At 40.0% G+C, this 22,344-nt stretch overlaps 1 protein-coding gene across 1 annotated transcript in view; it reads left to right on the forward strand.

The window, feature by feature from the left end:
- The window catches only part of SACS (sacsin molecular chaperone), a 56,823-nt gene that overhangs the window by 3,968 nt on the left and 30,511 nt on the right, over positions 1-22,344 (forward strand). The window contains exons 4-7 of the mRNA XM_069013531.1: positions 1,239-1,356; positions 10,678-11,249; positions 17,754-17,904; positions 20,611-20,698. Coding sequence (XP_068869632.1) covers positions 11,227-11,249; positions 17,754-17,904; positions 20,611-20,698 — 262 coding nt within the window. The 5' untranslated portion in view covers positions 1,239-1,356; positions 10,678-11,226. The remainder of the gene's footprint in view (positions 1-1,238; positions 1,357-10,677; positions 11,250-17,753; positions 17,905-20,610; positions 20,699-22,344) is intronic.

Genomic DNA, 22,344 nt, shown 5'->3' on the forward strand with positions numbered 1-22,344 from the left:
AAAATTCAAGTAACAATGAAGTCTTACAGTTTTCTAAAAAATCCCAAGAAATAATAGAACAAAGTGCGTGGGTTTTTTGGTCAACCTAAACTCTATAATATAAAAATCTTCCACATACCCTTTCAGCATGGCTTTATTTATTAATTATTAGCAAGGCAACTGCAATCTAAAGTGTGCTTTTCATTTCTTTCTTTTTATTGTAGTGCTTGCAGAGAGAGCTTGTTGTTATAAGCTCCTCATTAATCATAATTTTCACTAATAAGGTGAAGTTTAATCAAGTAGTTCAAAACACTCTGCAGACACTCATGAATGCAGTTTTATTTATTTATGCAGCACCTGATGCTTAATATAGCTCTTTGTGAATAATGTTATGGCTATTTCTTGTGTTGAAAAGCCCATGTTCAGACCCTTGGTCATTTTTTTTCAGTGTTAGGCCATGTTTTTGGCATTTTTATTGGGGGGGGAAGAAAGGGCATTGAAATGCTCTTCTAGAAAGTAATGTGTAGAATTGGGTATGTTGTGAAGCAATAGAAGAGAAGGAAGAGGTGTCCAGTCATGGGCACAGCAAATCTTGGCAGAATTTAAGGGTATTTTTCAGCAACAGTTGTCATGAATGGCATCTGCTACATAAACAGGTGACATTTCAGTGCTTTTCACACTTTGTAGCATCTGCAAATGACTTGTAGTCTCAGCTTTTAAAAGATTTCCTCCATACTGTCTTGGTATGCTGTATCAAGCCAGATCTGTGTTAATCTCCTTGCTTCTGCAACATTTGGCATTCCTAGTCGAAAATTTTCAGCATAGTGTGTCCCAGTTTAGAGACAAGCTCCCCCCACTTAAAAAATAGAAATTAATACAGATGGATTCCCTGCTTAAAAGCATACTAGTAATAGACAGAAAATGCCATACCATTTGTCACCATTTTTGGCTGACAAATGACATAGAGGAAAAAACCACTTCTGGTCACGTCTGTCAAATTCTTTCTGTACTTGTACAAGTACGCAGTGATCACAAAAATCTCTTTCTAATTTTTTTATTAAAAAATTGGAGGAAATAAAGAGAAAAAGAACTTTTAAATTAACATCAGTAATTGAAAAAGAAAAAATAGCCATGAAACAAACACTTCAGAAGTGTTTATCTGTTGGTCTGAATACCCTTTGTCAGGTATACGAACAGCACTCATCAGGGCTCGTCTCACTCTTGTGTCTGTTTCTGACACAGCTCCCTGTCCTTTGCAGGGAAATTTGGCTGGTTACCCTGTGGAATTGCTCTGGAGAAAGAAGATAGCCTGCAAAATATTCCCCACTCCTTAATTATGGACCTGCCTCTCTCCTTAACACCAGTCATGGAGACAAGGTTAAGTCTGTGCCAGCAACTTTGTGCTATAGAAGTACCATTTTTATGCAATGTAACCATCATTATTTCAGGTCTTTTGGCCTAAAATGAACCTTGTTTCTTCAAAGCTCCCACAAACCTCTCAAGATCACTGGGATGTCATAGGGGGCACAGAGACCTGGGAGAAGGGCTACCCACTGGATGCGTAGCCCAGATCTAGCCTGGTTCTGATCTTGAGCGCGATGAGCTGGTGTGTATCTGATATGCCAGTTTTCTGCACCCGGGATGAAGTCATGCCAGGCACAAGTACAGACCCTGAGAGGAGTGGCTGGAGACCAGCCCTGCAGAGAGGGATCTGGGGGTGCTCGTGGGCAGCACCTCAGTGGGAGTCAGCAGTGAGCCCTGGCAGCCAGGAGGGCAAACCCCATCCAAGGATGCATCAAACAGCAGCACCAGCTGGGCAAAAGAGGGGGTATTGCTACACTTTTCCATAGGTCAGGATCAGCCTGGTCCAAAGTCATACTTTCTCTTGTCTCCTCTCTTCACAGGTCTGGTCTATTTGTTCAGGTGGCTGTGATGTATCTGTAGATTCCGAATTATGTGATTCCTTCTAATAGTTGCAGATTGGGTTCCTTTATTCTAGATTTTATATTGCAGTCCTACTATATCAAACAAACAGTTATTACTAAATATTTTGCTCCCTGGCCTAAATCAGACAGTCCTGTGGTATGTCTTGGTGCAAGGCAAAATTGATCTGTTTTGCTCTTCTACCTTTATTTGAGCAGTCTTGTGGTATGCTCGGGTGCAAGCAAACAGAACAAAATCACCAACATCAACATTGAAATTCTCTGCCAGCTGACTGAACAACAGTGAGTTTCTGTTTTAGGAGAGCACACTAAGGCAATTTTTTCTTAAGGTATCCATTAATTTTTGGTTTATACTCTTACATTTAGCAAATCTGAGATGTATGAGTGCACTACTGATGATGCACAAAGGATCTGTAGTTGCCCAGAACACTTTTTCCCACTATGTAGTGCTTATCTCAGATTCATTAAAAATATTTCCTGCAAAACCTGCAATTTCAGGGATAATCTAATTTCTTCCAATTAGAGTGAATTAACTTTAATTCCTACTTCAGTTAGGGAATTTCAGTTTCTGCACTTTTTTTTCTACTAGCCATATCATCTTGGTTCCCTTTTTATCATTCTTGGTTGAATGATAAAAAAAAAAGGGAATGCTACTTGCCTTTTTTACCTTGCTCTATAATAGGTTGTGAACCAGGCTAAGTAAAAGGCCATATCTCAAACTGAGCCCAGAAATCACTTGGAAGCCATGGCAGGGTTTGGTGCATTGTTTGGTGAAGAAGTGCACTGTGCACAGCCTGCAGTCCAGAACTGCTGTTCCTGACAAGATGAATCAGAGCTCAGTTTTGTCAGATGTGTTTATGCCAGCAATACACACTTGTCTCACCTGGAGATCCCTCAGCCTAGGGCTGTCTGCATATCTCATACCTCCCGAAGGACAATGACTTGGAAAGCTCATGATGTCATCAAGATTACCTCATCATAAGCTTTCCAGTAAGTTAATGTGAAGAAAAGTTCTTCACAAGAGTAATTGAGGCCAGGATAAGTATTAGAGAAGGTTTGGCTTCATAAATGCTCCTTTGAGAGTTGTTAATATCTTTCCCTCCATGAAAGTATTTGGAGTATTCTGTAACTGTAGACTTGAAATTCTCTCATCAGGCTTTTGTCAGTCAAATGCAGATTTCTGAGTTGCAGTCTAAGAATTGCAATCTAACTCAAACTTTTAAGAATGAGATACTGCAAAATACATCCATACAATCAATCAATCAATCAGATTTATGTACATCTGATACAGGTTAGTGTTTGTGGCTATCAATCTTTCCTGAATTCACATGACTGTAAACAAAAGGGGCAACCTCCATATGATAATAAATACTCATTTAGTGAGAGAAAAAAAAAATATTTCCACACTTGAAATTTCTGTAATAAGCCATTCTTTCCAATCTTCATTGCAATAATGATGATGATAATGATGAGGATGATCATAATGATAATAATTTTGAAAGACCCTGAACTGTCCTTAGAAGACAGAAAGTCCAACCAAGAACACAGCTACTCTTATCATCAGGCTAGCATCCTTCCTTCCTGGCCATCTGTGCTGCAAGGTGACCAAAGGGGAAAATGCTAGGCCAGAGAGAGTAGTGAGGCTGCCTATCATATTAATAGCGTTCAGGGAATGGTAATGCCTAAATCAAACATCAACTCATTTTACTCATTGAAGATAATTTTTTTAAAGATCTGAGTCCATCTGCTCTTAATTGAAATGTTGAAGTAAGATCAGTAGCAAGATTTGGACATAGCTAAACCCTTCACTTGAGGGTAAAAACAAAAATTATTTTAGATACAATGTGTGAAAGGATAACTTTCAATATATATGTATTACTTATTGTAATTATTTGGAATTTGATTTACTTAATAAGTAAGAAAATTTCCTCAGTGTATTTTTTTCTGCTTCAAACATTTGAATGTAAACAAAGAGTTATTTGTGTACATCTAAACCAAGTAGATTAAATATTCTTATTTAGTATAGTTCAATATACCTAAGCCTGAACTGCCTGTTAGCTTACAGTGGAGGAGGCAATACATAAGGAATTTGGATACCAGGATTAGGTATCCAAATATTAGGTATGCACTTAGGGCATAACTGACCTTACAGTAAATAAATATTCTTTCTAAGTTCATCTTTGGAGTAAGTTTATTTACTGTTTCAATTGAAGTGCTTATCTGCAAAGTGTACTTTAGGTGCACTCTCAGACTTCGCATATCTGTTATAATGGTTTTCTGTGGACAGCACAGTACAGTGCCCTTACGTAACCAAGAAGGGTGTTTGGTTTTGCTGGTATTTCAGCCACTAATAATGCTGCAAACCAAAAATTGATGTGTGAGTTTTCCAGGTTACTCTTGAAGAAAAGACTTGAAGGAGATATTTTTGCAGCTAAATCCAAACAAAATCTAATTAAAAAAACATAGAGAGAGAAGGAAATCTGTACAAGTACTCAGTTCCCTTCCTTCCTGTGGAATTGTATTTTCAGAGCACTTGACCAACTACTTTTCCTTCCAGCCCTGTATCACATACAGGGACTGAGTTCAACAAAAACTATGTAACTATTCTGAGATTTTAGTATTTTCTGTATGAGGACTTAGTTCCTATCTTGTCCTTCCTCTGGTTTCTCATCAGGGATTCATGAGACTGACACCCCACTGTAAGATAATTCATTAACTCTTGCATGGGCAAGTCTGCACAGAACAGTGTGTTGCTACAGCGGATGGTCCAGACTGTTTTAGACACTAGAAATTAGTGTTCAGCTCAGACTTAGTGTACCTTGCTCTAGGGAAAGAAGAGCTTATCAATTAAGCTTATCAATTAATTTAATCAATTAATTAAAGGCATCATATTGTGCAGTCAAGCCATAACTCATATTCCTGCTATTTTTTCCTCAGCTTAATAGCCCATTGTTTATAACTTTGTGATTGCAGTGCCCTTTAGGCTTCTGTATTATGGTTCATAGACAGTGTCAGTTTCCCATATCATTGGAAAACCCATTAAGTGATTCAGAACCAACACTAAGCACAAATGGTTCTCCTTCTGCTTGTCCTTTTTTATGGAAACCACTGCTTTTAATCTCACAGAAAAGGTCTTAAAATCTCCACATTTCTGGAGAACAGCAGTGAGGTTTTAACCACGTGGCTCTTTCTCTCAATTTCATGGGTTTTTTTTAAGTCTTTTCCTCCAGCTTCTATGCATTGCTAAAAAATTGCTTTGAGACATTGTCATTTGATATGAGTTTACTTCATCAGAATTTGATGAAAAGACTCTTTATGCATAATTCAACCACACGGTCCCAGATGGTTACTGTAAGGTCATTTGAATACCATAGAATCAAACTTAGTCATATTATTGCAAGTAATTTTTAGACTTTTCCTATTGTTGCATGTAATTATACTTCTTGAGTCACATTTTCCATAAATGAAGTATGGCAGGTCTTGTGTTGGGCACATTTACATTTTAAGAATTGTGTTGCTTTTGCTCCTCCAAGAAAGAAGCAGATCAAGTGGGTACAAGACCTGTTTTTGGTTTAAGTTAACTTATTCTTTTATGTCTGACACAAATTTCCTCAACTCCATGGCTTAAGATAACAGTCAGCTGATGTATCCCTGCAGCATTGAGCTGTGAAGAGATACTGGATTAATCTTGAGAACAATAGGGCTGTCAGTTCTGTTTGTTGTGGTGCTGGATTGCTAGTGCTTGGCTGCTTCTGGTTTTGGAGCTAGTGGCTGTTCTGTTTGCTCAGGTAACTCTGAAATCTTTTCCAGTATGTGCTACAAATGCATCCACACCAGAACTACTACTTACATTTATGCCTTCACTGACGGCTGCTGGAGGCTGTCTTCTCTCCTTTAATAATAGAGAAGTTTTCACAATTAATAAATTTCAGTGACTGTCAGATGACTGCCTTGCTGTGAGGCAAAGAGCAGGACAGGGTGTTCACTCAGCTTGAGGGAACTACAGGACCTTGCTGTAGGTCATAGAATGACAGAATGGTTTGGGTTGGAAGGGACTTTAAAGATCATCTAGTTCCAACCCCCTGCCATAGGCAGGGACACCTTCCGCTACCAGGTTGCTCAGAGCCCCATCCAACCTGGCCTCGAAGACATCCAGAGATGGAGCATCCACAGCTTCCCTAGGCAGCCTGTTTCTGGGCCTCACCCCCCTCACAGTAAAGAAATTTCACCAGAATGTCTTATCTAAAGCTACTCTCTTTCAGTTTGAATCCATTTCTTCTTGTCCTGTCACTACATGCTCTTGTAAAAAGTCCCTCTCCATCTTTCTTGTACACTTCCTTCAGGTACTGGAAGGCCACAATTAGGTCACCATGAAGCCTTCCTTTTTCCAGGCTGAACAATCCCAGTTCTCTCAGCCTTTCCTTGTAGGAGAGGTGCTCTGTTCCTCTAACCATCCTGGTGTCCCTCCTCTATACTTACTCCAACAGCTCCATGTCCTCCCTGTGCTGGGACCCCAGAGCTGGATGCAGCACTGCAGGTGGGGTCTCACCAGAGCAGAGCAGAGGGGCAGAATCCCCTCCCTGGCCCTGCTGCCCACGCTGCTTTGGATGCAGCCCAGGACACCTCTGGCTTTCTGGGCTGCAAGCTCACTTTGCCAGCTCATGTCCATCCTAAAGGGAGTAACTGCTGCTCTTCTTGGTGCTGGTGTGGCCTTGGAAAGGTCCAAGTATTGCACAGGCAATACTTGCTTCAAAAACTGACTACAGCATTTGTCCTGACTTTCATCTGTTAAATATTTTTATCCTTGTACTTACATTTGTGGTGTTTCATCAAAAAGCAACAATGCCTACTGTGCAAATGCATCAAAATCATCACATTCTAGAAAAAGAATCACTTTTGTACAGCTGCAATCACTCTCTTCTCTTTATAAAAATCAACAAGAGTACAGCATTTTTATTGCTTATAATGAGAACAGCATTAATGATATAGAATTTGTAGCATTAATATTATCAGTTGCACAATTATTTTGAAGTATTGGCATTTTTGATGTTTTCAGTATATTTTAAATCTTAAAATTCTATGTGATAAAGCATGAAAGCTCTTGTAATGCATAACAGTATAAATGCAGAGTGATATATTTTGCTGATGGCACTGATTTATATCTGATGATGGTGTTTCAGTTGAATGTGCTACACCAAAACTGTCTAGACAATTAACATTCTAAGGACATATCTACTTTATTTCCATCATTTCTAGCCCGCTGGCACATTATTATATTTCACTTTATCAGGTCTGTCTCAAATTTCAGCAGAACAGGTATCTCTGAGAAGTGACTCTTTACATTTGTGTGGTACCTGCAGTCGTGTGATGGCCTTGAATTTAATTTGATAGAAACGCATTTTGAACTCAGCTAGTATAAGTTGTGTGTTGACAGGAACAATTTGTGCTTTTAGACTGTATAAAACATAAATTAAGCATTAGCTACTGAAGTAATTTGTCCACAGATTCCCTACTCAAAACTTTGGATTGTGTTCAGTAATTCTGATGGCTCTTGTATTCTTCTCATGCTGCTGGATGGACTATTAACAACTTTGATTTAGGTGGTATCACTGAGGAAAGGAACTCGATGTATAACATTTAGACTAATCCTAATATTAATTAGGATGAGGAGTGAACAGATAGATAATCAGATAACCACTAATGGTTCTTAAAACAAAAATTTCTGTAGCAGTGTACACACACACATATATATATATATATTCACCTACCTGGTTTGCAGGCAAAATTAGGTATTTGTGTAGCTATACCTGTGGTTCCTACCTACAACTAATCACAGGTATCCACAAAACTGAAGATTGTTTTTGCACTTTGACTACCAAACATTCTCCACCAAAATTCAATTAAAGACACATAAAATCCTCCAGCAAAGGTGTTTTCTCCTAAAAAGTAACAAATCCCACACTAGAAAATTGGCATAGGCATTGGTTGTAACTGCTTCTTTTTTCCCCAGGAGAGATTTATGGTTGGCTATAGTAATAAATTCAGATAGAGAATGTTCTCGGATGCTGCACCTCTGTATCGTATAAAAGTATAAGGTAACCTGTATGACCAGCTCAGGCACTGGGGAAGTGTAAGGCCAGCAAGTTAAGTGTGCCAGGATAAATCTGTATCTGGTATCTGACAGCCAAGTTGGCTCTCTTTCTTACCACGGGAGACAACACAGACATGACTGCGTTGAAATCTTCCTAGGACTGTAATGTGATCTGGTACCGAACTGAAAACACCTTTTGGTCACATCTATGCTGGCAAGACCAAGCACCTTTGAGGACTATTGGAATTACTTGCTGGTGTAGAGATGGCACATCGCACTGTGCTATAATGTACTTTTCTGCTAAGCAAGCTATTTATTCTATCAATAGTTTGAGGGTGTTTTTAGGTACTTTTTACCTATCAATCTTCTGAACAAGGTGTCATTGTCAAAAATCCTAGAAGATATTTCTGTTTTCCTAGCGTGTGTCAGTACCAAGAAAAGTAACATATCAAGGGGCGACATAATAAAGGACAATCTTTGAGAGACCAAGCCTAGAAATAGAATGGAGTCTGAGAAAATGTGTCACTCACTAATTATGGAGAGGCTGTCTCTTAAAGTCATAATTAGCTTTCTATTACTTTCTGTTATAACATATTTTTCATTTATCGTTCTTCAAGGCAATTGAAGCTGCTCAAATAACTTGAAATGCTTTTCATGTGTGATTTTTCTAATGACTTTTTAGGGGAACTGGTATAAGTTGTCCTTGTCTTCCAACCATGGATCTACATGTAGTGCCTGGACTTCTTGAGCCTGGATTTTCATTGCAGCCAAAATGCCTTTCCTTAGAGCTCCCCTCCCAACTGCAACCCATTATGCAGCAGGACTGCAATAGTTTTGCCCTCTATGAAATCATTCACATCTGGGTAAATGGGGCTGGATTTGCAAGGCCCTTTGCTTCAGTCTTTATTATTTAAGTATGACTTAAGTGTGGACTTTTCTTAGGATTATAAGGTAGATATACATCTCAGCATCTACAGAAAGAAAAATTTATATTGAAGCCACTTAATAACACATTATGCTAACTTAAATTCTTCATGATGCTTGTCACAGCAAACATGCATTCAGAATTCATACATTTTGACATTTTATTTACTGAGTAGGTAAAATTCTCAAGTATTAAAAGAAACAGTATTCAAGCCACAAATTATACTTCCCTTTCTTTCATATAATTTATATTTCAGTATCGTGCTTACATCTAATTCATGTTTTGCAATTCAGCCACAGTTGTTTTCCTTTCTGGCTCAGGAAGGAATGACTGTGCATTGCTGTTTGAAGGAGGACATATGCAACTGCACATTATGAAAAGACTTGCCAACACTGTCAGAGGCTCAGAGAAGGATTTACATTTGCACAGATGCAGAACAATAATGGAACACCACTGTCAGTACTCCAGCACTCTTAAACATATCTTCCTTGGGTAATAACTTAATATTGTAGTATATTGTTTTCTACAGCTTTGCAGCACATGCCTTGCCTCACTTATACACTGTTCTGGTGCTACAGAAATTCAGTGGAAACAGTTCCCAAAGGCAGCATAGGGTAGATGTTGACCCATATACCTTGGGAGTGGGTATAAGCTGGGAAGAGTTTGAATCCTCCCAGTGGAAAGTCATTGCAAGCTAGCTAATCTCTTCCCTTAGCTGCAAGCCATTTGAATAGAAGGGCAAAATCCTTCTCCATGAATGTTCTGCCCAGCCTGTTATTTTCCTTGATGGCATAATTTTATCTCCAGACTGTAATACACAGTGCAGAGGAATATATATCCTCCAATAGCTGCCAATTGTACTGGTTTTGGCTGAAATAGAGTTAATTTTCTTCCTAGAAATGGTATAGCACTGTGGTTTTGAATTTAGTATGAGAATGGTGTTGATAACACACTGATGTAGCTGCTGCTCAGCAGTGCTTGCTCTAAATCAAGGACTTTTCAGTTTTCTGTGCTTTGACAGCAAGGAGGTGCACAAGAAATTGGGAGGAAACAGAGCCAGGACAGCTGAGCCCAAATGGCTGAAGGGATGCATCAGACCACAGAATGTCAGGCTGTCTACATAAAGTGGGATGTACTGGCCATGAGGGATGGATCTCTGCTCAGGGATGAGCTGGGCATTGGTCAGTGGGTGGTGATCAATTGTTTTGTGCACCACTTTTCTTTCTTGGGTTTTATTTCCGTCTCTCTTTTTGTTGTATTTCTCTGCATTTCCATTATTTCATTCTTACTAACATTAATCATCATCATCATCATCATCATCATAATTTCAATTATTAAGCTGTTCTTATCCCAACCCCCAGATTTTACCTTTTTCCCTGGTTCTGCTCCCTATCCCACTGGGAGGGAGTGAGTGAGCAGCTGCTGGGTGCTTAATTGTCAGCTGGCATTAAACCATGACACCCATTCAGTCAGCATACTTACAGCTCTGCGTGCTTGTTGCTATACTGATCATATGGTATTAAACTGGAGGAGAAGCAGGAAACCTCCCTGCTCTGTGTCAGCTCTCTCTCCGTGTGCCTACAAGTAATGCACAAGGCAGTTTATAATTAGTATCATGACTCACTCAATACTGGTAACTGCAGCTATGCCCTCAAAGGAAATGACTTTTTCATACCCTTTGGTTCAACTCTGTTTTGTATTAATGGCCCTCCCCTTTTCCCTTGTGTCTCTTCTTCCAGAATTCCTGAGCTGATGTTAAGAAGTATCTTCTAGCAGGTGTGATGGAGAAGACATGTTAGATTTTAGGCCTCACTAATACTCTTCCAACTGTGCCTGCTTCCAGAAAAAAAAGGAAGACAAAGCAGAAACAGCAGTTTCCAGAATTCCACTCCTTTTCTAGACGATAAATATAAATCAATTGCACAAGAATATAGCCTGAATTCAGTTAAAGAAAGTGAAGACGACCTCCTTGCTTTCTGAAATCTGTCCTGTTACATCTGTTCTTTATTATAAGAGAATGAACTCCTGTGAACAATTAAGCAAGTGGCTTTAAAAGAAAACTGGAGAAGTAGCAATTGGTGAGGCACAGAGACATCTTGGGGAGATAACAGAGACATCTTGGGAAGATAAGGGATGGAGTGAATACTGAGTTGACTTTCATATGCTTGGGCTTTCTGGTGTCCCCTGAAGAGATGATAAGCAAAAAGGATTAAAAAATAACTTTCTAATTTATAAATCAAATATCTGCTTCATGTTCCTATCAAGAAGATATCAAAGAAGAAGAGACAATGGAGATCGAGGATAAGAACAGGTAAAAAAAAAAGCCAAAAAAATATCCTGAAAGAATTTATTGTTAGGCTGGCATGTTCTTGCTCAAACACCCATGGTCAGTAATTTAAAGAAGTCTGAAACTTGCCTAGTTTTCATAAAAAATTACTATTTTTAAAGGTAAAATTAATTTCTTATGTTATAAAATAATACTTAGGTGCCAGGTTCTGCTACATTTACTTATGAATCATCACCCTGAAAATAATGAGAACTGCTTGAAAAAACTCCTGTGATTAATGGGTTCATAGTCTAACTTTCAATTTACAGTCTCCATTCACTATAGTATTTTTTGAAAACAAGTGAAAGTTTCCTTCCTGTGCTTGCCTAACTCTGAATTCACCATACTGTTTTACTGGGATGAATGTATAATCCTGCCAACAGCTAAAACGCAAAGCAAGTTCTTTGTGTGAACAGTGTCTAAACAAATTTTACAACTGATTTGTTGTAAGTTACAAAATGTTAAGTTGTAATTAGAAGTGTTCTTACTTGCTGTCAGTGGGCCTGCAGGAAGAGGACAGCTTCCACCCTCAGCCCTGCAATCTGCAGGAGCCCCCTTGATGTGCAGTTCTTTAATGTACAGCCTCTGCTTTTTCTTGTGTGTTAGGAAGGTGTTGCAGTGGGGATTTTTCAGGAAGGTGGGCTTTGCATTGTGTTAGACAGTTGTTGATAGCAACAGCTGATTACTCTTTCAGGGTCTGCTCTACTGGCTCCCTGGGGAATTCTGTGAAAATTCATGGAAGTTATATACTTCCTTTGCCAGGTCACTGTTGGATAGAAAATGCGGGGGTTTGAATCTCTCTTTTTCTTGTTGCTTAGTTAACTAGGCCCTTCTAATCCAAATCTTATACATCTGGGCATCTCTGAGGTTTTTTTCACTTCTCTGTGTTTACCCAGAAGAGGATGACCTGTGTGCTTTCTTCCCCTTTTCCAACCTTCCTCTCACTAGGCCTTATACGTGACTCATATTTCTTCTTCTGTGCCACTTGTCCTTCTGTTTTCTGAAGGATAAATTGTAGCTTGTATTTGTGTATGGGACTGAATGTGTTATGAGTGAGACAGAACTGATATAGAAGTGGAAAAGAGCTAGGATTATCTGGAAGGATATTGCTGGATATCAACCACTATCTGATGAAGAGACACTTGCAGAAGTGCTTGAAGTTGTGTCTTTTCACAATTTAGGAAAACTACATGTCTTGCAGTAGTTTCCTTCTATTTCATATTGTAATTTTCTCTATATACAAAGGACTCTGTTCAGTGATGCCTAGAAAATGTTATGAAATTTTAGAACATGGTTAGATGCAGTATTCAGAAAAAACAGGGATCAGCAAATACTTCTTAAAATGTTTAATGCATGTGTAATCAGGGTCCTTTTAGTTATTGAGTTGATTTTCCTCAGCAGAATGATAGTAGCTCCATTAGCTCTGAAATTAAAATAAGGAAATGCCTTAAGGTAGTATGGAAAAAGCCTTGCTTTGATAACCTGATGACTCTGTGTCCTAAACGGAGGCAAAAAACCTAGGCCTGGATTCATGAAGATGTTTAGGAGACTACATTAGGCCCTGAAATTAATTTGCAAATTTAGGCTCCGCTCTTTTGATGTTTCAAGGTTAAAGTGGATGTTCTAAATCTGGCCCTTTTATTGGCACTGAAGGCCAAAACAAAATACCACCAGTAATTTAACATATTGCTTATTAAAAAATGTATGCCAACAGCAATTCTTGCAACACTGTAGTCCCTCCTACTGCGATCCCTAAAGAGCAATTGGGGAGTTTATTTTTATAATTTGGTTTAATCTTTTGCATAATTTGAAATGCCAAACATTTTGTACTGGTGTTTTGTTATTTGTACCATCTGGAATTGAAAACTCCATCATCCTTAGCAATTCAAATTTGTCGAGTGATGGTTACTGTGCTATAGTTGAGTTGTCTCTTCAAGGACTTAACTTTAAGTAGTATTTTCTTAAAGGTGGATCATAGAGGAAATTTAACTTCAGCATTTGAGATTTTGAAATCTTATAATTTACTTGTGCCTTCTTGCTTTGCTCTTTATTTGCAAAGAATAAACTGAAACAAGTTTTATAGGTCTTTCAAGTATTTTCCATTACAATTTGCTTAGTGCCATCAAGGAACTCACTTGAACACTAAAGCAAATCACAGAGAGATCAAAATAATTAGATGAAAACAAATGTATTTTCCTGGTCTCTGTGCCCTTATATGTTTTACTCACTTTTAGTAGTATTCAAAAGTATCCTGTTCTGTTGATATTTGACATTTAGAAATGAATCAGCTTGAAAAAGGAATAATACTTCAGCTCTTCAGTGTTTGACTAAGCTATGATCATACAGATATTTTGCTTAGAAACTGATAATAGTGGTTTCACATGAGCAGTGCAAAGTAGGAATATTTATTTAAACTCACAGCACCAACCTAAAATAAAATAGTTTCATCAAAACACCCAATTTGTGTAATAGATCTGAGGGAAAAACTATAGATATTTTGTTTGAATCAAACACTTCACGTGCCAGAGGTTGGGGATTTTTTTGGCCATTTGTACTAGATGGAACTCTAGCTAGAAAAAAATTAGATGTTTTCTGTTAGTGGAGCTATTCAAATGAAACAGAAACTGTACAATAAGGGGTGGCTTGCCAATGACTAGCACGTGTCATCAACAAATGGTAGGCTTACTTTCAAACTTCTTGAAAAGGCATTAGTAAGCAGGGGGAAAGCAAGCTCCTGGCAGTGACTATAGACCAATGCAATCTGTGTTCTCTGACTGCTGGGAAATAGATACGGCGCAATGTTTAAAACATCTGCCGGTAACAGTTAAGGAGTTGATTTAAGAATGGAGGTAAGTGCTTGCTGCGTCATAGAAGGTTTAAGCTGCTTAAAGTTTGGTGTGCACTGTCTCAAACCCAGATGAAGTTGTTGAGTCACTGCTGCTTGCCTGCCAGCACTGCAGAAGGTTACTTGCTGAGCTGGAAGCCACTGTACTGCAGCGGTTTTCCTCTGGCAGGAGTGACCGAGCCATGTCTGTTTCTTATCGCACCATACACCCCTTTTGTGGACTCCATTCCGTCTTTCTAATCACACTGACAGGATGGAAGGGACTTGCATCCATCTTTTTCTGCTACTGCAGTCTTATTTTAAATAATTGGAAATATGAGGTGATTCTGCAATGCAGAATTTTCTGTCTTTATGGAACTTGTACTATGAAAACAGCTTTCATTCTGTTTTATAAAAATAACTTAGTGTTGCAGAGACTGTTAAAATTTTTTAATTTTTTTTTTTTATTGCATGCCCCTTCTTATATGGGTTATATGACTTCATTCTGAACCAAACAGAATTTATTTATAGCCACAGGAGAATTTTCCATATGCATTTTTAAATCCAAATGCTGTTCTGCTTGGAAAAGTGGTTATAAAATTCTTAGCATAGGAAATTCTAGATATAATATAAAAAAATTTCAAATGAGACCCAACCCATTTATATATAAAAGTTGGGGTTTTTTTTAACTACCATGGGTAGCTAAAAAATTCCTAGCTGGTAAGGTCAAATGAATTTCTTTTAACATTGTGATGTAAAATCATTTTTAGTAGTTCTTCATAACAAATTTGTACATTATACCTTGAACTCTGGTAGGATTACCCAGCTTCCAAGTTCTGTTTTCAAATGGATAAGCAAGATTTTAAAATTTATTTTTGTTGTTGTTACAAAAATCTGAAAGTTGGAAGATGTAATCTTTTTTTTTTTTTTTTTTTTTTTTTTCCAGTCAGTGTAATTTCTGTATCATCAATTTCTAGGATATTTCTATTTAGATATCAGGAAAAAATAAGGGGGTCAGATTTTTGAGGAGAACAGACATGGCTAATTTCCAAGAGCTCAAGAGTCCAACTCCTCTGTCCAGAATCTTGAAAGGTTCCAGTTCTGTATTACCAGTTCTTCCCAATTCTTCCCTTCTACTAAAGAGGTCACAGACTAGACAGAATCTGTGGTACACAAAGGTTTTTTTTCTCCCCAATATCAATGTTAAATCATCACAGGACATAATTTGTGAGTATTGTCTTGTCATGTGATGTGGCATAATTTGGGGAACTTCAGCCTGGCACTGACAGCAGGACAGTCCATGGTCCTGAATGTGTCCCACTGTTTGAAAAGTTTCACATGGAGAGGTGGCTGTTACCTGAGGTAGCTTTGTTCCTCTCCAGGGTCCCATGCAAACAATTTTGCATGCTTCGTAAAAGGCTAAATCACTCCTGTGATCCCAGGCAGAGAAGAAGAATTAGATTTTGCCCATGTGGCTTGGTTTTTCACAACTGGTCTGGAGACTATTTTAGTAGCTAATATGGATGGAACTGCATTGGGTCTCATTCCATTTTGCCCAGTCATCCACATTTGTGTCCCTCATGACATACCCTTCTGCAGGTATTAAGACATAAAAAGATAAACATTAAGAGATTAGAAAGCAGCCTTCTCATTCTTTTGGACATAGTAGGAAAAATTCTGTGATGACAAACTCTGAAGAGGATGTAACAAAAAGGAAAGTTAAAAAGATGAAATGATAGAGAAATGAACAGAGTCCTAAACAAAAGTGAAGAGAGACATCTTGTTTATGTTAAATAGTTTTTGTGTTATTTCTGGTGAAAGCATGATCAGACCCACAATATTTTCAACATTTTCTTATAATCCTGTAGAATTCAATATACAAACACTGCTGATGAATGAAAACAGTTGTAGCACTGGCAAAACTCTACCTACTTAGATACTGTATTGGATCGTGACCCACCTGACCTTTGTGGTTTTTTTAGCCTTGTATCAATTTTTGTGAGTTTTTCTTTTTCTTAGCTTGATACACTTCTGCAAAGGTTCATTGTGTCTTTTTGCCCTTCCACAGAAACTCTGTTGCCTTTGGCTGTCAAGTATCAGTTTTAACTCCCTGTCACTGAGTAAAGTCATAAATGTTTTTAGTTTAGTCAGGGATCGAAAGTGATGGAAGTGTTGGAATGAAGTGGAACTATTGGACGGAGGTCTGTAGTCCATATTTTGCTCAAAGCAGGAGGATCAGTATTGGTTCAGGTCAGTCATGGCTAAGCCTTGAAACACCCCAATGAAGAGTACCTCTAGACAACTCACCTCCTGGTGACAGGATTTTTCCTGCTGTCTCGTGGACCTCCCAAGCTACAGTTTGTTGCCACTGCCCCTTGTTAGTCTTGCACTACTAAGAAGAGCTCAGGTCCACGGCCTTTGAAACTGCCCTTCAGGTACATGCAGGATGTTACCATACCGCACCCTATGGCCTCCTCATCATCAGACTAAACAGCCCCTCATAAACTCCTTGTAGGTCACGTGCTTTGGGCCCCTGGCCATGTCAGTAACCCTCTGCCTGCGAACAAAGGAAGCCCAAAACACCACTATGTTCTGGTCACAGTATCCTAGATCCAGCCTCAACAGCACTGAGCAAACACTTGCTTTCCTTGATCTGGAAAGCTTGGTATTCCCCAGCTCCTTTGGAGCAGGGCTGCTGTTCAGCCCGTCACTGATGCACAGCCCATGGCCCTGGGTGCAGAACTTTGTACACGATGAACAGTAGCCTTTCTGCTGGCCCTCTCCATAAGTTTCTCAAACTGCCCTCTCAATTTATTTGGATTACAGGCAGACTAAGGCTCAGTTTTCAAGAACGAGAGCACTTTCCTTAAGTCTTGAATGGTGTGAGGACTTAACGCACATGCTTGTGAGGTAGGGCAGGGTGTAGGACCTATCAGAGGCTCTCCGACAGAGAGCAGAAAAAGTATGTTTCCTTTTGTGTTTTGCGTGCTTGAGAAACAATGAAGTTAATCAGCTGTAACTCAGTGTGATCCATACGGTGGTGCCTGAATCCTGTGAATTACGTGAAACACCAGCATGCTTCCGTGCTGAAGGAAGGATGTGCTTGCGGTACCATCTCTGCATCTCATCCTCAGTCACGGCTCCCGCCGTACACGCGACTGCAGCCTCTCCCTCGCCCCAGGCGACCGGGCTCTCTCGCCCGAGGGCCCTGGGCGCACCGGGCCGCGGGGAGCCGGGACAGGCCTCCGTGCGCCGGGGCTGAGGACCCGCCCGGGGGGCCCCTCGCACCGCCGCAGCCGCGGCCGCCGCTCTAAGGGCGGCACTTCCACCCGCCCCCGCCTCCTCCTCCCGCCTCCTCCGCGGCGCCGATCTCCGGGCGGCGCAGCCCCACCCCTTCCCCGTGCGGGGAGCGCCGGCGGCGGGGCGAGCAGCGGTCCTTTGTGCGCCGCGGCGGGATGTGAGTGCGGGCCGGGCCGGGAGGGGAGGGGAGGCTGTGGGGTCAGCTCCGCCGCTTCCCCTCGGAGAGCGGGACAGGCGCCCGCCCGCCCATCCCTGCACCCCGCGGGCTCCGACGCCCGTCTCGGGCCTCCGTGGTGCCCGAGGGGGAAGCGAGCGGGCGGCGGCGCTGCGAGCCTTCTCTCATCTGGTATCTCGTGTTGCCGCAGGCTGGCCCGGGTGACCGTCCTCCATGACTGCCTGGGCTGCAGGACCTTCGAGCTGCCGCCGTCCGCGGCCGTACGGGACGTGAAGAAGCGGATCGACGCGGAGGCCGGGCTGCCCCTCGCCGAGCAGCGCCTGTGGCACCGCGGCAGAGAGGTGAGGGACGGGCCGGGGCGGCCGCAGCTCCGCGGGCGCGGCGCCTCTCGCAGCGCCCTGCTGCGGGAAGTCCCCGCCCGGCTGCTCTTGTGTCACGCGTGGGCAGCGCGGCGTGTCCGTAGGTGTTCCTCTCGCGGGAAGCACGGAGGTTGACCGTGCTTGGACGACCCTCATACCGCTCTTGATGGTGCCAGCTTTTATTATCTGAGTTTTTGGGTCTTCCCCCCCCCCCCCGCTTCCCTGATGTTCTCCCTGTGTTTTATCCTAATTTCTTTGGGGAGTTGTTGGGTAGAGCAGAAATTCACCCGAGAGTGCTGATGTGCTTGTTCTGCCCTCCTGCCACTCCGGTCAGTTTCAAGACCAGAGCTGACATCACAGTGAGATGAAAGTGACAAGCTAAAAATTGAGGTCTGAGCACAGGAGAGAGTCGAATGAATGAATGAATGACCTTGTTCTGTTGAAGGCAGCAGCCTGGTGTCAGTCTTTCAATACTGCTTGGCGTGCTTCCGGCTGTGCTCTTGGGAAATGGGAACCTGGAGACCTGGTGGGATGGGATGAGTAGAGGCAAGAAGAGGAGGGAGAGGAGGTTGGAAATTAGCGTTAAATAGGGCAACAGGACTTGCAAATGCGTAGAGAAGAGAGGGCTCTAGGGAAACCTTGTTGTGGCCTTTCTGTATATGATGGGGGCTTATAAGAAAGACGGAAAGAGACTTTCTACCAAGGCCTGAAATGATAGGACAAGGGACAGTGGCTTTAAACCGAAAGAGGGTAAGTTTAGATTGGGCACAAAGAAATTTTTTAGCTTTAGGGTGATAAGACACTGAAAATTTCCCAGAGAAATAGTGGATACCCCATGACCGGAAATGTTGATGATCAGGTTGGATGGAGCTTTGAGAGACTTGATCTAGTTCCTGTTCATGGCAATGGTGGGAGGGGGAGTTTGACTACATGATCTTCAAATGTCCCATTCCAACCCAAACCATTCTATGATGCAAGGAAAGATATAGGTGTTGGTTTTAAGGAAGCTTTTAAGAACCTGGGGAACACAAGTAGTCTTTGAGGGCTCAGGTTTGAAGCAAACTCCCTGTGTAGTTTCTCTTTTGTTTTCTTGTCTGGTTTTGTGTGCCCTTGGTTTTGTTCTCTCCAGGCCTTCCTGTTTTGGAGAACAAACTCTGTATCGCTTTCTAAAATTTGCCTGGAAGCAAAGATCTGACTAGCACAGAAAACTTATCTTTTGCAGGGAACAGTCAGTAAGCAGGCTGTAATTGCTATTCTGTTTGTTTGGGTTATTTTTTTATAATAAACTGGAATTTATATGGGAATATTTGTACTGTAGAAAATTTGAAAATCCTTTATAAACTTTTGAACTCCTGTTTATTGGGACCAAATTACTTTTTAATTTTCTGAGTAGTAGAATATTAATCCGTAAATCTTTTTTTTCCCCCTTTTTTTACAACTGTTATGTGCAATTTACAGATGTTAAGTAAAATCCAGTACCTCTTTTTCTCATAGTTCCTTACAGTGTTAAATTATTGATCTGGATCTATTCAATGTCCAAGTTTCTAGTGGTGTTTTGGTACAAAAATTGTATCTTATTGTATTCAGTTACTCTATCCCTTTAATGCTTGATGATGGTTTAGAGCATTCCATGGATTGTTTTTTATTTTAGTGATTTCAGAGTAGCTATACCCAATTTTATGTCTTGAGAAAGTTCAACTCAAGTACAATATTTCTGCATTTTTATGATAAACCCACTGTTGTTTTAATCACTATTTAAAACTGGTATAAGTAAAAAAGAATGTAAGTTTTTATTATTACTGTTGTTGTTAAATACTGATTACATACTCTGGACTAGGGCTGTCTTTTGCTTATTAAATGTAGTTAGATTGTAAGCATCTATGTCTGTGTAAACACCAACTGCTTTCTAGTGATTTGTTTTTATCCATCAAAGTGAGGAAGTAGTCCCAACATTTGCTGTAAACTGAGACTAATATAATCATATAATTTCACATAATAATATTCTAATATAGATCCTAATTAGTACAGTGGCTCTCTAATTCAGCATTTGTTGTTGTTGCATGCAGGATAACATATGAGTTTTGTAACAACACTTAGTATATGAATGAGACACACATCATATGAAATGAGAAGTGCAGCAAAACCATTATGTGCTATGATTACTGAATAGTTTTCCCAATGGCTGCTAAGGAATGTGTTGCTTAGTTTGCCTCAGTTTCTTAGTGATGTTCCTGGTGAGTCCACTGGGGGCTGGATTAGGTGACTTTCGGTGGTCCCTTCAACCGGTCTGCATGTAGAGGTAATGGGGGATGAGGCTGTCAAGTTCTTCAGGGGTGTTTCTCTGACACTTCCGTCTCTACACATTGCATCTTGCTAGCTGCTTTGAGCTGATACTGCTTAGTTTAAGCCCCCTGTGAAATTGCATACCCAGATGTACTTGTGGAGTACAGACTATGTACTTCTTGTATGTGTTAATTTTTTTTATGGTCATTCACCTTAGAACAATAATGCTTTCATTTTATGCTTCCAGAACTTCCCTGAATACAAAACTTTTTCAAATGTACAAACAAGAGGCCCTGGCTTGCTCTTAGTATGCTTCTATAGGCATTTTTTCCACCTGATTTGTTTTGGTCCTGTTACTAACAAACTGAAACTTCTGACCAAGATCTGTCTTATTTTTTCCTTCAGTTATCTGATGATATCAAGATTGTGGATCTTCAGAAGTCTCAAAATCAAGTTTTTCTGAAACTTCAGTCAAAAGGGTTGAAAGGAGGAGGTATGGAAAATATTTGTCTCTGTTTATAAACTAGAAGCTCAAAGCATTTTCTGATGCAACATGGAGTTAATTGAAATTTTTATCTTCTTTAAATGTGAAGCAATTATTTTTCATGTAAGTCCTAGGTTTGTCACTTGTTCTTTTCATTCCACTCTAGGAAAATTAGGCTTCTCTTTTTAAGTGCCTTGGTTTTTTCTTTGTAATATAATGTGTAGAATTTAGGTTATTGCTGTCCTTTGGAATCAATAAGACTTGCCTTTCAGTACTGTTGTAGTTGCCTTGTCTCATATAAAATAAGCTGAATACTTGAAAACAATTCAGATACTGAAAGGATATCTTTTCAGTAACCACCATGTAAAAAAATATGACACTGGTAAAAATCTCTGGATTTCTTCTGTTGTTTTTAGGTTTTTTCTTTGATAGTTTGGTTTTCTTTTGATTCTGTCTCTTATTTACATTTTTATTAAAGAAAACTGAAGGTGTATCTTTTCATATGGTGTCTTGATAACTGAATATCTTCAGAAATGCTCTAATTAAAATTTGTCATAATTATTTTATTTGGTTGCTAGCATTAATATTTTTCTCACAATAATTTTATTTATAATTTAATAATTTAAATAATAATTTAAGGCAGTGAAATAAATGCTAATGGGATGGTAGGATTGTCATGGGCTAGCAAGCATAGAAGGAAACTGTTCTTTTCATGCAGATATTTTATTTGGTCTCACAAAATATTGTATTTCTTAGCCTTTTCAAGCCATGAACTGGATTATGGATTTTTAGTGACAGAGGGAAGTTTGTATATTAGTCAGAAGTTCATATTCACATTCTCTAGAACCTGAAGTAATTAGAAAACACCTTTAAAATGGACTTCATGGTTCTGTGTCATCAAATGCTTTTCTTTCTCTCATTCTTGACTGCTTGCTCTGATGTTTTGCTGTGTGTAGGCTGTGGTAGACTAAATAAAAAAAGTCTTATTTTCCACCATGCAAGTATATAGAGAATAAAGTGTAGTGGCCCTAAGAAATCTTAAATGGGAAAGAAAAACTGGCACTGTATTTTTGTGCCTAGAAATGGAGATTTTCTTAGAGATTTCACTGTAAGATGTCTATGTCTAGATAAAGTGCTTAACTTTTCCTGGCCCACAGTTCTGATGTAAGTCAATCTAAAACATCTGAAGGTTTTAGTATCAGCCTTTTGTGTTCATTCTGGAGTCTTTCAGTTCAGAGATTTTTCCTTACAGCAGATGAATCAAGAAATGCCCTGAATTTCTCACGTGGAAGTACATGGTCAGTAGGACCAAGCACATGGGTTGCTGAAGTACTCTGAAGATCATCCATGTCCCCTTTGTGTTCATTCGTCGCTGGTGTCTGTCAAATAACACATGATCTTTTCATATGATCACAGAATAATTCATGTTGGAAGGGACATCAGGAGGTTTTTACTCCAGCCTTCCTGATCAAAGTGTGGACAGCTCTGAGGTCAGACTGGGTTGCTTGAGAGTTGATCTGGTGGAGCTTGGAAAGCCTCAGAGGATGGAGACTGCACAGACTCTCTGGGCTCCTGAGTGCTTGTCTGCCGTTATGGCAGAGCAAGTTTCTCCTTGAAATTTGTGGTACCAGTTTTGTGTTAAATATGACCAGCCC

Source organism: Aphelocoma coerulescens, chromosome 1, assembly GCF_041296385.1.
Source record: "Aphelocoma coerulescens isolate FSJ_1873_10779 chromosome 1, UR_Acoe_1.0, whole genome shotgun sequence".
NCBI classification, from domain to species: domain Eukaryota; kingdom Metazoa; phylum Chordata; class Aves; order Passeriformes; family Corvidae; genus Aphelocoma; species Aphelocoma coerulescens.